General features: G+C 41.2%; 1 protein-coding gene and 2 long non-coding RNA genes across 4 annotated transcripts in view; 2 read left to right on the top strand and 1 right to left on the bottom strand.

The window, feature by feature from the left end:
• Positions 1-5,184: 5,184 nt before the first annotated feature.
• Positions 5,185-13,578, top strand: LOC129149760 (uncharacterized). Its single transcript, XR_008556571.1, has 3 exons — positions 5,185-5,407; positions 13,216-13,334; positions 13,432-13,578. It is a non-coding gene; the product is annotated as an uncharacterized LOC129149760 (long non-coding RNA).
• On the bottom strand, positions 5,507-13,962 carry LOC129149759 (uncharacterized). 2 transcript variants are annotated; one of them, XR_008556570.1, is made up of 4 exons: positions 13,743-13,962; positions 7,690-7,780; positions 5,753-5,881; positions 5,507-5,642 (listed from the first exon to the last, which is right to left on the bottom strand). It is a non-coding gene; the product is annotated as an uncharacterized LOC129149759 (long non-coding RNA). The 2 variants fall into 2 exon arrangements; XR_008556569.1 differs by having other exon boundaries at positions 13,747-13,962.
• Positions 13,924-15,687, top strand: part of PARP11 (poly(ADP-ribose) polymerase family member 11) — a 57,876-nt gene continuing 56,112 nt past the window's right edge. The window contains exon 1 of the mRNA XM_008143742.3: positions 13,924-14,132. Coding sequence (XP_008141964.1) covers positions 14,115-14,132 — 18 coding nt within the window. The 5' untranslated portion in view covers positions 13,924-14,114. The remainder of the gene's footprint in view (positions 14,133-15,687) is intronic.

The raw sequence follows: 15,687 nt of genomic DNA, 5'->3' as shown, positions 1-15,687 counted from the left end.
TGTTGGGGGGAAAGGCCAACCCTCCCTTCCCATGTGCTAACATATTAATACAACCCGTGTTTGCTGGTGTGTATACCTGCTAGGATGCAGGACAAACAAAAGTAGTTTCTCCATTACTAAGAAATGTAACTATGCCATTTATTAGATAATATATAAACCTGGCCTCCAACCCAAAGCTTTAGGCGGTGTTGGCCAACACAGGAAAGGTTAAATTACCATGTGATAGGCTTCGTGAGTCACACTTGATCCCGAACCAATTAGTAATGTTGTGCATTTGGCAATTTTTCTCACCTCTCTTAATTTTTTTTCTTCTTACAAGTCAGAAGATCAGTGTTTTGTTTCTAAAGCTCTGCCGTAACTGCTATTGGTGCTGATGGTCACCTGCCACACTCACATCAGGGGGTTGTCCATGTCTCTGGCAAAGAGAGTCTGGCCATCAGCAGACCAGGCCAGAGAGGCACACTGCGGTGGCTCTGCCTTGCTGCTGGTACTGATAACTTCTTGCCTCAATTCGTCTACAATGATCTTGCCCTCTAAGTCCCAGATCTTGAATCTGGGGTCTCACATCTCATATCTGTGCTAGCACAGGGAGAAAAGTGAGATAGTTTTGACTTCATTTTCAATTATATTCTCGAATTTATTTGTCTTAAAATGAAATGCTTTCTATAAAAAAATCAATAAAAATAAATCCCCCTGAAGGGGTAAATGGGGGAATGATTTTCATTAATCATAGAGCAGAATGCTATGTCATAGCCACCTTATTACTTCTAAGGATATTTAAAAAAAATAAATTCAGTCTTATTCATATAGACACTGATTTTATTTATTAAACCATAATTTTTTAAAAAAAGAAATGCTTTCTAGTATTAAGCTGCCTGCGCTCATCTTTTTATGACTCCAAAGAAGAAAAACAAACTTGCATGGATTAGACAATTACCTCAATGTTCTGAGTAGGGAAAGCTGATAATGTTTTAGAATTTATTTAACATCCGACCAGAGTTTATTGAGATCCCCGGACAGACAGTGCTCAACAAGGGGAGGGGAAGAGGGCAGGAGGGAGGTACCCTAGACGTGTAAATCTACAACAATATAATGCAAGAACACACCCAAGTGCCACAGGGATTACTGTGATTAAGTGTCAGATGATCTGCACTGAAGGCACCAGAAATTTAGAGAAAGGAGCACACAGTGTCTGGGAGTGCAAAGGAATCGCAATCTGACTGAGAGGTGGCTGGGATGACATGCCACCGAGAGCAGGGGCCTTAGCAAAAGGACAGAGCAATTACACATGGGAGAACGACTAGGTCCATCTGAAGGGAGAGAAGGCATGTACCTGGGAGGAGGAAATAAACTTGGAATTAAATGTCAGGGCCACATGGACTCTGAGTGCCACACTAAGATGTTTGGATTCTAAACCAAAACATATCTTCAAAATTTTAAAAGGGTAGAACAGATTTTATTGAGAGGAAACTGAAAGCCAAGATAAATGAGAAAAGTTAGTAAGAAAATGTTAGATTACTTGAAACATAGACATCAGACCTTCAAAGAACCTTCAGCTTCATCCAGTCCAAATGCCTTATGTCACAGATGGGGAAATTTAAGCTAAAATAAAATAAAAACCTGCTCATCCTCACTAAGATAGCAAACGGCAAAGCCAGAGCTAGAAACTAGTGTGGTGTCCTTTTCACCATCACCACCCCCACACCCCCGCCCCCTTAATAAATTCAAATCTCCAGACTTAGACAAATCACATCCCAGGTTGTGCAAAGAAGTCTGAGAACCATTGTCAATAATTTCTGAACAAGCATGGAGAACAGAAGAACTGTTGATAGACAGGAGAAGAACAAAGTTGTCCTGATTCTCATGAAGGGGGAAAAGGGCATATTATAAAAACTATAAGCCAGTCAGCTTGACAATTATCCCTGGCAGAATTCTAGAACAGAATTTTAAAAAGCTATTTACTCCACAAACATTATTATAATAATAGAAACGAAGGGGGAAATAACCCACAATTTCACCACTTTAGCCCATCAACTGAACAGATTATTAAGTAGACTGTCAGTCTTTAGAAAAGCAAAGATCACTCAGAGCCAACCCGAAATCTCAGAAAACAAAACATGTCTTTATTTATCCCTTTTTTGATAGGGATATTAGACTGGTAAAAAGAAGAGGTACCAAATCCATACTTGCTTTCAGCATGGCTTTTGACAAGACCTATCATAATCACCGCGTGGATAGGACATGAACTGGCTGAGAGCCAGTGGGTACAACCATGGCTGGGGCAAGAGCAATACCTACAAAGTGCTGATTAGCTGCAGAGCAACTAGGATGGTGAACTGTGGAGAGCTCTCTTTTACACTTCCCTAATAGTATTTTTGTTTGTGTCTTAAAGGAGAAGCTTATCAGATTTTCATTTGATGTGGAGAAGGAAGGATAATTAATATGAGGGGATATTATTACTACTAGTAATAATGACAGACACTGGTTACTTGCTATGTGCCATGGATTGTATTAAATATACTTTATCCACAAAATTATTACATGTAAATTATAGCTCCCTATAAGGCAGGTAGTATTATTTTCTCAATTTTAGAGATGAGAAAACTGATGTTTTAAGAGATCAAATAATTTGCTCAAGATGACACAAGTCAAAAGGGGAGGAACAAAATTCTAAATCCAGGTTATGTCTGGCACCAGAGTCTGAACTAAACAATTCTAAGTAATTTTGACAGACCACAGCTATGAACTTAAATCCACATGATATCTTAGGGCTTAACATGTACATTTTAATTCTAAAAATTAATTATATGTACAAAGATTGGGCTGATCTGATCTACCCATCCATGTGAATGACCTGGGAATTTTAGTTGACCTAAAGGCTCCAAAGAGAAAACAAGGGAGAGAGTTAATAAAATTTTGGCTTTATTAATAGACTCATAGTAACGAAATCAAGATAGCTAACAGTTTGCTGGCAGTGCAATCAGAACACATTTTAAGACAAATCAGAAAATGTTATCCAGATAGATCTAGAAACCATGCTATATGAAAAATAGATGAAGAAACAAATGCCATTTTAGCCTGAGAAGGCCTAAACCCTGACATATTTAAGGAACAGTCATATTTTTAAAAAGGCAGTATCTTCTGCATTCTTCCTCCAAAAGGAAGAATGGGGATATGTGAGTGGAAGTTATAAAGAACTACCTAAGGAAGGACTTCCCAACTATTGGAACTGCCTAGAAATATAATGGGCTGCTTCTGAGTGCTGCTACAAGAGTTTAAGCAGCCTGCATGAGCCCTTGTTAATGTGAAAGAAATTACCATGCATGCTAGAAGGCAGGCAGAGGCGCTAGAAGGAAGGCAGAGGCATGTATGCTCCATTCCAAAGCCAAAGATTCGAAAACTTAATTTAGATATGTATTAGCTTATCAGGACTTGGTTAATGGTTACAGTTCAAATAGTGAATTATTCATCAAATGATATAAAATAATCCTCAAACAGATCCAAATGTGTTAAAACAATATGGTTTGTGGGGAAGTAGGAGAGTTCCTATTTTAATTTCTAATTAATTTGAAGTTACCTGAGTTCACAGCTGCATGATCTAACTAACTGGCAAACACCCATTCCATATCAGAGTAAGAATCTAAAATGTATCACCTTTGGTCATAGTACACAGTGAAGTCTCTTGACCACCCATTTTTGTTTTTTGACACTACATGCTTAAAAGTTATAGTTCATTATAAATACCTTTATTCCTCAATCTTGACCATTTGGTTGATTTAGGGTAAAGGAGTACAATTAGATTATTACTACTCTAGAAAGCTATTCTGACGTGTGCTTGACAAAAACTGACCTTTCCCATCCAGAAACAAAAGAATTCTCTGGCTTATTATTAGACAGTTTGTGCTCACATCTTTTTTTAAATCAGAACCATTCTTTCCTGTGTGCCAGCGCCATCTAGTGATGAAGTAGGCACATTTTTTTTTTCCAGTGGGGAAGAAAAACCCAGTTTCGGACAATTTATTAGGGATCACCATTCCTTCTGCAGGACAATTGGAAGAAACCTCTAAGGGGGAAGGAAATATTTAATATCTTTATATAATCCAACAAGGCCTTCCACAAGACCCTATCCAGAGACATTTTTAGTTTAGTTTCCAGAAAGCATTAATCCAGGAGGCTAGGGCTGAAATTTTCCTAGATTAATGAAATGAAATCTTCCCAGAACAAATGAAAATAAATTAATTAAATGGGAATGATCACAGTGGCTTTTCCTTTCTATTTCCTTTTAGTATCAGTTCTAACTCATGGAAGTTTATGACATGCAAAGGCATGTGATTAGGCACATGTGAAGATGCTCAAAAATAGCCTTAGGGATTGGGAATGGCTCTGAAATGAAAGGATGAGATAGAAAAATGCTTGAGTACTCTACAATAGAGGGTAAGAACTTAAATTTTTTTAGGGCAATGATTTTTGACAAGTCATTGCTAGGCAGATCTTGTGCAACTCCATGCTGATAATGAGACTTGTCTTAAAATCATTCCATATTCAATCCTGGGCTATGAAGAGGAAGATATTATATGCATTCCTCTTCCAGTTTTAGGATTACTCAGGATTGGGGATAATGTTAAGGATAATCTATCAAATAAAAATATTAGAAGCAAGAGACAAGCATCCCAAAGACTAAATGTAGATGGAGGGGGCTGAACTGGATGATGGCTAAGATCCCATTTCTCCTCTAAGAGTTTCTTAGTGATTTGAGGCCATCCACAAGATCAATAATGACTGCCTCTGTGTCAGGGCAACCTGCCCAAAGGACCCAGGGGTTGGCAGAGTAACAGACTTTTTGTCTCTTTAGTTCCACAGGTAATCAAAGCCAGGTGATCTGGACCAGAGGTCTGCTCATTCATTATTCTCAGCTGCTTCCTGTCCCTTGCATTCTTTGGATGGTTTACATATTTACTTCACAATTTTGTCAAGTCTTACATGTGGCTCTCTTTTGAGTCCCCTCCAGTAAATGAAAAGTTCCTCAAAGGCAGGGAAGTTATCTTTTGCCTCTTGTATCTCTGGGCATCTTGGCACTGACATATGAGCCCTGCATCTCACTTGTCTCATTATGACACCAAACCCTGGACTGTGAGATCTGGCATTGACCTTGGACATCACCTGGTTCCATTATCTCATCTTTTTTATGTGAATCTGAGGCCCCAAAATGGGATGTGACTTCCTAAATATCACTCAGCTAGTTAGAGCTTGGATCAGCCCGATCTCCTGACTGTCCTAGATGTTAGCATGGCATCTCAAGCTTCTCTCCCATAGGGCAGGGGACATGTGCCCTACCCAACCCCTCAGCTGGAAGAAGGCAGCCATAAGCAAGAAACTTTCAAACAGCATGTGACTACTGCCTTCTCATGTATGTGAATTATTTCCTTCTACTCCATATTTTATATGTTTGTTTTAACATTACAATGTTAGATTTTTTTCCTATTAAGGAAAATCGGTACTAAAGGTATAGTGGGAAAAAGTCATTTATTTTCCTTGGCATAATGCTGTAAGCCTTGGAGTCAAAACAAAGTTGTAACTTTGGTTGGTGTTTGGGGTTTAGCAACGGTGAACATCTTTCTGAGCATGGCTCTGGGCCCCTGAAGCTGCGAAGAAGGAAAGAGGTCAGAAGGTAGGTAAACAGGGAGGTGCAAACCAACATCCTATCTATTTAAAAAAATGCTTTAACAGCTTTATTAAGATATAATTCACATACCATCCAATGCCTCCATTTAAAGTGTATAATTCAATGGCTTTTAGTATACAAGTCTGTGAGAGAACAGGACACAGAGGGCACAAGAAGAGCTGGTGACCATCGTGTTACAAACACACTTCCAAATAGTGCCTTTTGGAGTAGAAAAAAGGCAATTATCTAGTTTTAAAATTCAATTATGCTGTGTCCTCCCTCCTAGACCAAAGCACTGCTTCATTGTTCCCCAGCTTCCCCTCCAAAACTGAACCAAAGCTCCATCCATAGACATTTACTTGGGCAGAAGCAATAGACCCGAGTGATGAACTTGCCATAGAAAGCAGATCTTGCATTGGCCAGAGAAGGGAGCAAAGGGACAGGAGGGTGGGGCGTCATAAGTGGTAAAGCAGTGAGCAATACTCATTTTAAAACAAAAAACAAAACAGAACAAAACAAAACAAAACATGAATTTACCATAGGAGAGTAATTGAATTCCAATTGCTACTTGGTAATCAAGGCTGGTGCAGAAGCAGATGGGTGGAAGCCACATTGAGAGATGGCATAGGGGAGTGGTTAGGAGCACCGGCTCTGAAGCCAGGCACCTAGGTTTGGATCTTTGCTCTTTGGCCAAGTAGAGGGTAATAAGAGTACCTGCTTTAGGGTTGTTGTGAGAATTATATTTGTTAATATATATAAAGAGCTTATAACCTTGGAAGGCACATACTTGGTGCCATGTAAGTATTTGTTAAGTTCAATCTGTGCATCTCCTCTGCTCCTCCCTCTACACACACACACACACAGCTTGCTCCCTTACCTCCTCCAGATTTTACTTCAAATGTTACCTTCTCAATGAGGACCATCCTGACTACTCTCAATATTCCTTACCTTATCTATGTTTTTTCTATAGTTCTTATTACTTTATACCATCTCTACCATGTTTGTTACATTATCTGTTTTCCCCGACTCCCAGCCCCAAGCCCCAGCACATAAATTCTACAAGGGCAGGAATTTTTCTCTATTTTGTTTACAGATATATCCTAAGAGGCTAGAGATAGTGCCTGGAACATGGAGGGTGCTTGCTAAATATTTGTTGAGTGAAGAATGGAAGAGTAATTCATGTTAGATAGTTTGCTGTAATTTCTTGACAGCCCCCCTCCCACCATGTGCTCATAAGGAAGGGGTGACAGCCCTACACGTGTGGAATGACCTAAGTGCAAACAGTACACCCCCAGGCTGCTCTTTCTACCACCTTGGGCTTTTACTTGCCTCCCTCTCTAATTTTGCAAATGATTTCTTATGGAAGTGTTTTCCTGATTTCTGCTTTTAGCCTCAAAGCTTTTCTCACTTGTTTCCAAGTCATTTCTGCTATCTTTTTCCACATCACTCCTATCAATTCCCTTTTTACAATGTGATGACCAAAACCCTAATGTGGCATTCCTCAAAGGAAAGCCTAGCCAGGAATGTCACCGCTCCAGAGCCTTTTCAGAATTCTCCATCCCCTAATTAGGATGGCCACACATCTCAGCTGCTGCTTTTGACTGCTGCTGTGAGCTGCATGTTGATGCCCATCATTGTGCCTAGATAATTTCCCTGAGCAGCTAAAACCAATAATCAGTGGTATTTTCAATACAGCTTTTCCATTTAGTGTGGGTGAGCACTTCATTTTTTGGCTGAATTTAGTTCCTTGTCATGTTTCCTAATTAGGAAGATTTACAGGACTCATTTTGATGTGAAAAATTCCTTCCTAGGAATGCTTATCTCAGCTTCAGCAAATGTTTCATCTGCCGATTTCACCGCTTAATTCCTGCTGGTTGTTAACATGTCAGACCTCGGCAGCAGGGCTGCTTCCGGGGCTGCCTCACTGCTGGCTCTGTTTCATACTGAGGCTGGGTCTTCATACTAAAGGCTGATGGGCACAAATGGAGCTCCCCACTTATTCCTGTACCCCATCTCGCCTTTTGCACCTTCTTCTGGTCTCTGGTTCCTCCTTTCTGTCGAATCCAGCCTGTCTTCCATTTGCATTCCTAGTGCTTCATTTCTGGCAGTAAATGTGGCCTTTAAAAATCAAAATGATTATGAAAATAACATTGAAATAAATATGTACTATATCTTGCATCTCACCACTTACTTGGTTCTCTTTTCTTCTTCTACTAGAGGCCCGGTGCATGAAAATTCATGCACTGGAAGGGGGGTTATCTCAGCCCGGCCTGCCCCCTCTCACAGTCCAGGAGCCCTCGGGGGCGGGAGGTGACCCAGCGATCAGGGGAAGGTGATGCCCCCCATCACACCTCTGCTGCTGCCACTGCCGGCAGCGAAAGCCTTGGCTGACCCTGGTTACCTGAGCTTCAGGCGGCCCTGGGCAGCTGGGCAGCTGCCATCTGAGGCTTGCCTGTGCCTCGGGCCGGCCCTGGGCGGCTGGGGGGTTGAGGGGACTGGGCGCCATCATCTTTGTGAGGGTGTGATGATCACTTAGCATATTCCTTCTTTATTAGATAGGGTTGTCTTTCTGAGAGATTGATCTCCCACACACACAAATTTACTTTGCCATTCAACTACCTGTCTTCTGATTATTTTCATGATTTCCAGTGATTGTTCTCCTCTGCTCTCTGCTTTCTCCTTTCCCCTGGAGCATTTCCTCCCGCCCCTTAGGCAAAGAGCTCATAAACTCCACCAGGTGGGAGTGGGGCTGGGTTTAGCATGATTTAAGACATTGCCATCCAGAACACACACAGAAAACATGGAAGATAAAGTAAAATGTCTTCCATTTGTTTGGTCTTCCTGAGAAAACCAGTGACCGTGGTCAGTACGCATAGTTTCTACTCTGTGGCACTTTGCCAGAACTATGATGCAGAGGAAAGCACTCCCAGTACCGGACTCTCTAACAGGCAACATTTCAGGCATTACATGCAGAGAGTAATCTATTGAAAGACTGAGAGGTTGAGGCCCAGTGACTGAGCCCACTGTTGAGAAAGGTATGGGAGAGAGCAGTGAAGGTATCTCCTATAAGGATATTTTAGAAGTCCCAGATCCATTACATTTCCTCAGCAAAATAAGAGGTGGGTTATATTTAGTACAAATCCAAATATCTATAGGGCCCAGGTAGGTCATTTAAACGTGGATGAGCAATATTGGTCTGATAACTCAGATAAACCTGAGAGCACATTCCCAGTCTAAATGGGTCTGTAGGATCTGGCCACTTGTTTGGCATATGAGAATACAGTGTCTAAAGCAGTGGTTCCCAACCTTTTCGTGGCCATGCCCCACCTAAGCATCTCTAAAATCCTGATGGCCCCCATCTCACATATAATTCTTATTATTCAAAAAGTGAACTCCTATTCACTATTTTAGGAAGCCTAAAAGGCCATTAACTTGGTCTAAATAAGCTTCCAAAGAACATGGCATCCATGAAAGAGGAAAATAAAAGAACGAAAGGACAGTTGAAGTACTGAGGAAGAAATCAATAAGAAATTGTTAAAAAAAATAATATGAAGTGATATGAAAAAATAGAAAATAAAGTTTCAAAACATATAATAGAGAACTAAAATGCATAGATATGTCACAATATATACTTATATACTGATATGAGGCCCCTAGAACCATAAGAAATAAAAAAAAATCACTGTTAACTCATTCTTGAATTGCCCCCTTAACCCTATGCACTCGCTTGCTTTTTTCTTGATTCCTTTATTCTAATGCTAACCTTGTCGAGTCACACTCAACATCCGAGTGCAAAAGGTTAAAAATCCAATTGCCTTCCTGTGGTGCTTGTGCCCCATGTTGGGAACCACTGGTCTAAAGGAAGCTGGAGAACCATATCATTTAATGTGAAATTTCCCAGTTTTAAAAAAAATTTAAATACTCTGTGTGCTAACGCTCATTAGCTAGCAATTTGTGACCTGAGGCCTATATGATCATTAAGGCCCTTTCCCACACTTGCTCTCTAAGTGGTTTTAAGTAAAGAATAATAAGAAAAAATTATCTAATATTTCCACAGCTATTTTCGGTTTATGAAATATGTTTCCTCTATATTATTTTGGGATACAGCATCTATACATATAAAAGCCCAGCAACTGAACGATGGAACAACCAGAATGACTGGTCAACTAGTCACTATGACGCGAACTGACCACCTGGGGACAGATGCTCAACACAGGAGCTGCCCCCAGTGGTCAGTGTGCTCCCACAGTGAGTGTGCTGTTCGGCTGACCAGGCACAGGGTGAGGCCGAGTGTCTGCACCTATTAAATACCTGAGACAATTCAGACTCTGGCCTGACCCCACCAACTGATGCAGGCCCTCTGAGGTGTGTTCTAGAAAGAGTGTGGGGAGCTGGCAAAGGCCGATGGCAAGAGGGGATGTGACTATGGACCCCCCGGGGAGGCTGTCCTGATGGCTGAGGATCCTGGAGCACAGCTGCCCTGAACATCCCTGATGGTGTCACTGACCTGGCATCACACATCAAGGATGTTCACCGAGTGGCTTTGGGGTGCAAAGCTCTCCACCAGGTTCCTCCAGAACACAGAACACACCTTTACCCAAGACATTACCCCAAAATATCAGCTCAGACTAATTTCCTCACTCAGCAGCCGCTCAGAGGGCGGGTCCACAGCCACTCGGCTAAGTGGGATGAGCAGTGCTCCCACAGCGGGCTGGTCCCTGAAGGCCACGCCCCCCACCAGTGCACAAATCCATGCACTGGGCCTCTAGTTATATTATAAAAGGTTATTCACCTGCTATATATCCAAACCAGTTGTGTTCTCTCCGTCCCATTCTGTGACTGCCAGCTCAGGCAACCCCAAGGCTTCAAGGAAATGAAGTACAGGTCCAACCCCACAAAAGGCTGAGGACCTGGTCCTAATCTTTCTGGTTAAACTTGCTTTGTAAAAAACCACTCCACCTTTGATGAAGAGCTAATTCCTAAATTACTTAAACTATTACTGTTCACTTAACAAAACTTGCTAAAGACAATCACAAAGAACACTATTAACAATGGAACAATTTCATTAATTATAAACTTTAATCCTAAATAAAAGATTAGCCCTGGCTGAGTAGATCAGTCAGCTGGAGCACCATCCCAATATGCTGAGGTTGAGGGTTTGATCTCCAGTCAGGGCACATACAAGAATCAATCAATGAATGCATAAGTAAGTGGAACAACAAACTGATGTTTCTCTCTCTCTCTCTCTCTTTCATAAAAAAAAATAAGAGATTGACAAATTGAACCTAAGAGTGTATTCAAAGAATAACGAATACACAATGAAACAAAGTTTATTTCAAGAATAAAAGGATGGATTCAACATTAGGAAATCTATTAGTATATACTTCATTATGTTAATAAAGTCAGTAAGAAATGAATATAGTAATAGAGTTTATGAGAAAGTTGATTTATCTTTCTTCAAAACTTTTCTGAGGTTTTGGCCAATGCAATAGGAAGATAGAAAACTGCCTTCTTCTTAGGTGATATTGTTACTGGAAAGGGGATGGCCATGAGCAGGTCTGCCTAGGGCTGGCTGGTAGGGTGTGGGGCAGGACTACACCAGCCTTGGTGCAGAAAAGATTTCACAACACAAATCCAAGTGATTTTGAGCGTATGTTTATTAAAGCTGGGGACAGTGAGACAAGGAAGGGCTTAGCATAGAAGAAGCAACAGGAGAGACCTAGGTGGGGCTGCTTTGGCCTCTGGAAATGTTATAGGAAAGAAATCTGCCAAGGTAGGGCTGCTTTGACTCACTGGGAAGTTAGAGAAAAGGGGACACTGGGGACAGGTCCAGGGGGTTAGCCCAGGATGAGCTGCTGCTGTCTATTGCTGGTCGCAAGTCTCATGGGGTCCCTCAGAGTTTAGGAGATGCACACCTGTGGAGCATGAAGAAGAAGGGAAGGGTGAGGGCATGATCCCCGGTGGGAGAACACATGCTGGGAGCTTTGTTTTGAGATTTTTAAAAGCTGAGAGTTTAGAGGAAGGTCTTAGGGGAGAATATCAATAGAATATTCATCAGTTTTATGCTGATGTGCTAAAATGAGATTTATTCCCTTAACTTCATCTGTCCTTGGGTGTGAATGGCACAAATGGCACCACTCTATCTCCCTAAGTAGGGTGATTTAAGCTATTTAACCTCTGGTTAAGGAGGAGAAGTGTAAACCATTTGTTCTTTTAAAAATTTTTATTTTTTTTTCCTTCTTTTTAGAGAGAGAGAGGGAGAGGGAGAGATAAACATCTATGAGAGAGTGAAACATTGAGCAACTGCCTCCTGCATGCCTCCTACCAGGGATTGAGCCCACAACCTGGGCATGTGGCCTGAACAGGAATCGAACTGGCAACCTTTGGGTGCATAGGATGACACTGAACCAACTGAGCCATACCAGCCAGGGCTAAACCATTTATTCTTTAGTGTCCTTGATTTAGGGAAGATAGGACTTACTAGATGGCTATAAACTGCTTGACCATTTAACTATCTGTCTCAGTTTTCCTATTCCACTTGCCAAGGAATTTTTCTAGCTCCTTACTATCCTGCCTCAATATGATCATGGACATAAAAATTCAGAAACATCAGCTGACAAAGCTACTAGGACTAATAAGACATTTGCACAGGTGGTAGGATACAAGATTACATAAAAAGTTTTCCTCATTCATAATAACAACAGAGACTATAAAATATCTAGAAACAAACTTCACAAGAATTGTGCAAATCTACATGAATTTTTGTGTGTAAAGATATAAAAACCTATATTCATGAGATGTGTTTCTGAATAAGAAGACTCATGATTTTGAAAATTTTAAAATAGAATAAAGAGGGGACTTGCTTTATGAGAGAGGGAATATATTACGAAGTTATAATAAGTGTGGTATAGCATAGAAATTAGCACATAGCTAATAGATGAGAATGCTAAAAAAGACATACCCACAAATTTAGTTTTTGATTAATGGTGGCACTTTAAAGTAGTGGAGAAAGAATAGATTACTCAATAAGTGATATTGGGGCAACTGGTTAACCATTTGGCAAAAAGTAAAGTGAAAAGCAAAGTGAAGATCCCTACCTCAATCCATTTAGAAGTATAAATTAGAGATTGCAAATTTACATACCATTTTTGAGTGTAGTTTGGCAATATGTATCAAAATTTGGAATTTCCATAATTTCTTATTGAACAATTCCATTTCTTAGAACTAATTTCAAGGAGGTACATGGATAAATGTACAGAAATGTCAGTACAAGAATGTTTATTGCTGCATTGTTTGAAATAGTGAAAAATTGAAAACAACTTAAATATCTGTAGCACATACAAACTATGGAATGCCATGAGTCTTTAAAATGATGATTCTAAAATGATGAAATAGATTTATATGTATTGTAATAAAGAATACCCACATCGTATTAAGTTAAAATAATACCATGTTTTAAATCTGTAGGTATTCTTTGATCATTTTTTTTAATGTGTGAAGGTATAGAAAAGCCCAGGTTCAATAGCTAATTGTTTCTTTTTCATTTCCAATAGGTAGAGTCTACTTTTTGACTAGAAAATTCTTCCCCTCTCTTAGCTCTTTCACCCAGGTAACTTCAACAGGAGTACATCCTTAAACTTCTTGTGGGGAGGGGAGCCGACACCTATCCTAGGTAAGCTTGCTCTCCTAGAACCCTGTACTTGCCATGCTACCTATAAACCATACTGCACCTTCTTATTGATCTAAATTATTTTTTGTTTTTTCTTTAGATTCTAATCTAAGCCCCATGAGGTCAATCTTGTTCACTCGAGAGCCTAGCACAGTATCTGGCAAACAACCTTCACTTGGGCTCTTGCTGTATGTCGTCATATACCATGCTAGGTACTTTAAATGATATCACTACACCCTTAGGTAGATACTATCTATTATCATCTCCATTCTGAAGATGAGGAAACGGAGTCCGGTCGCGAAGCCTGTCCCAAATGCCACCACTTGCATTGGGATCAATTCCCAGGCCTGTGTGGCTCTTGGCCACTACACTCAGTATACGGCGACCAATAACTATCGGAGAAAATACAACCAACCGTGGCCCGAGGATCTCTTGATGGGGATGTTGCCGTGGTGATTTAGCACTAGAAGCCCTTTAATTAAACTTCATTACCATCCAGACACTCGCCTGCTCCTCGCAGAACCACCAGCCAGCCGAGCCCGGAAGGGAGCGGTAGGGGCGGGGCGGCTTCCGGGGGCGGGGCGGGGTCAGCGCTCCGGGCGGAAGTCGGGAGGTTCGGTGGTCCGAAGACGCTGGCTTGTGACACAGAGGGGGAGAAGAAAGGCCTGCTGGAAGGTTGCCTCTCCATTCCTTCGGTCCCGGGCACCCTTGGAAAAAAAACCAACACCCGGCCCGCGGCAAGTCCCTTCCCCCAGGCTCTCTCCGCTCGATTTCGCCACCGTTATGTGGGAAGCGAATCCGGTGAGTAGCCGGGCGGGACGGGGCGGACCCAATGGGCGGGGTTGGTGGGAGAGGGGCGGGAGGGGGTTTCCGGGAACTGCTCCCCCTCACCCGCTTCAGGCTGGATCTTGAGTTCCGGAGCTCAAAGATCCCGGCCCTGGCGGCTTCCCCAGCACTGCCTTTGAGTGGTGGAAATGGCCTGGTGGGTTCTCCTGCGTGGTATTGCTTTCCCGTTAGTTGCTTACTTTACTTGCTGTGGTTTCTCCGCTTTCCTCCCTTCATCCTTTTAAACTCTGTTTTGCTTTCTAATTGGAGTTATTGGGCTTCGGACCTGTTACTCTTCCTTTGCCTTAGGTGTACTTGCCAGTCCCACTTACCTAAAGCTAGGGGATTCGACCCGCGGGTCTTGAATGGGCCTGGAAGGAACTGTCACTACTTCCCTTCTTGGTGAACAGTTATTTAAAACTTGGGGGGCCGAGGATATGTTCTAAGCCTCTCGATTGTGAAGTTCTTAGATATTTCTTTTTCAGTGGACAGAAGTGATGACCTGGAATGTTTCAGCTGCAAGTTTTGTCTCCCTCGTTTGATTCTGGTATATGCGTTATGCCTGCATGTATTTTTGTCTGTTTTGCTTTTATACATTTATTTAATGTGCAGCCCTCAAAGAGTGCAATCTCTTTGCCAAGAATATTCCATTAATCTCTTGTTAGAGTTGCAATTACTTCGTAACATGGCAAATGTACACTATTTATGCCTTATGAGTTGACTGGGAAAATGGCAGAATCACATTTCAACAAATTGTTGGACTAAATATGTGAAACTACTCCCTATGCAGAGATATCTGCCTAAATTTACTTTATAACCCTGTTTCCATACTCTCAAAAACTTCTTTTATGTAATTAATATTTTTCTTTCATTTCCAGATTATATTTCCAGATAAATTGGAGAGTTTATCAGTTAATTCAGTTAGATTTTAAAAAATATGTTTTTATTTATTTTAGAGAGAGGAAGGGAGAGGGGTAGAGAGATAGAAACATCGATAAGGGAGAAACATATATCGCTGCCTCCTGCACACCCCCTACCAGGGATTGAGCCCACAACCCGGGCATGTGCCCTGACTTAGTGACCTCTTGGCTCATGGTTGGATGCTCAACCACTGAGCCACATCAGCCAGGCTAATTTATTATTTTTTAAAGTTTTTATCCAACAGAAACTAGTCTGTTAGTATGCATTTTTTGGTTGCCCGTTGTTCTATCCCAGTTCATCATGTAACAGTGGTCATCTGAGATTTATTTATTTTTTTGGTTCATACTTATAGCCCTCTATACTAGGCTATATCAGAGAAAGTAGTTGCTGGTATTTGGTTTTAGCAAAAGTAATTTAGAAATACGAGAATGTGCTCTCTATATATTCAGTTTCCTGTCATCAACAATCTTTATTTTGTATCGTGTGTGTGTGTGTGTGTTCAGTTTGTATTGGCAGTCTTCCTTGTCTTGATTTCTCTGTAACAAACCTTTTAGTCACCCAAATACATGCCTTGCTCAAAGTCACATGTTTTAAATCCTTCGCTATATTC

This window comes from Eptesicus fuscus, chromosome 7 (assembly GCF_027574615.1).
Source record: "Eptesicus fuscus isolate TK198812 chromosome 7, DD_ASM_mEF_20220401, whole genome shotgun sequence".
NCBI lineage: Eukaryota > Metazoa > Chordata > Mammalia > Chiroptera > Vespertilionidae > Eptesicus > Eptesicus fuscus.
The sequence above is the reverse complement of the archived record's forward strand: the minus strand, read 5'-3'. Positions and strand labels throughout refer to the sequence as shown.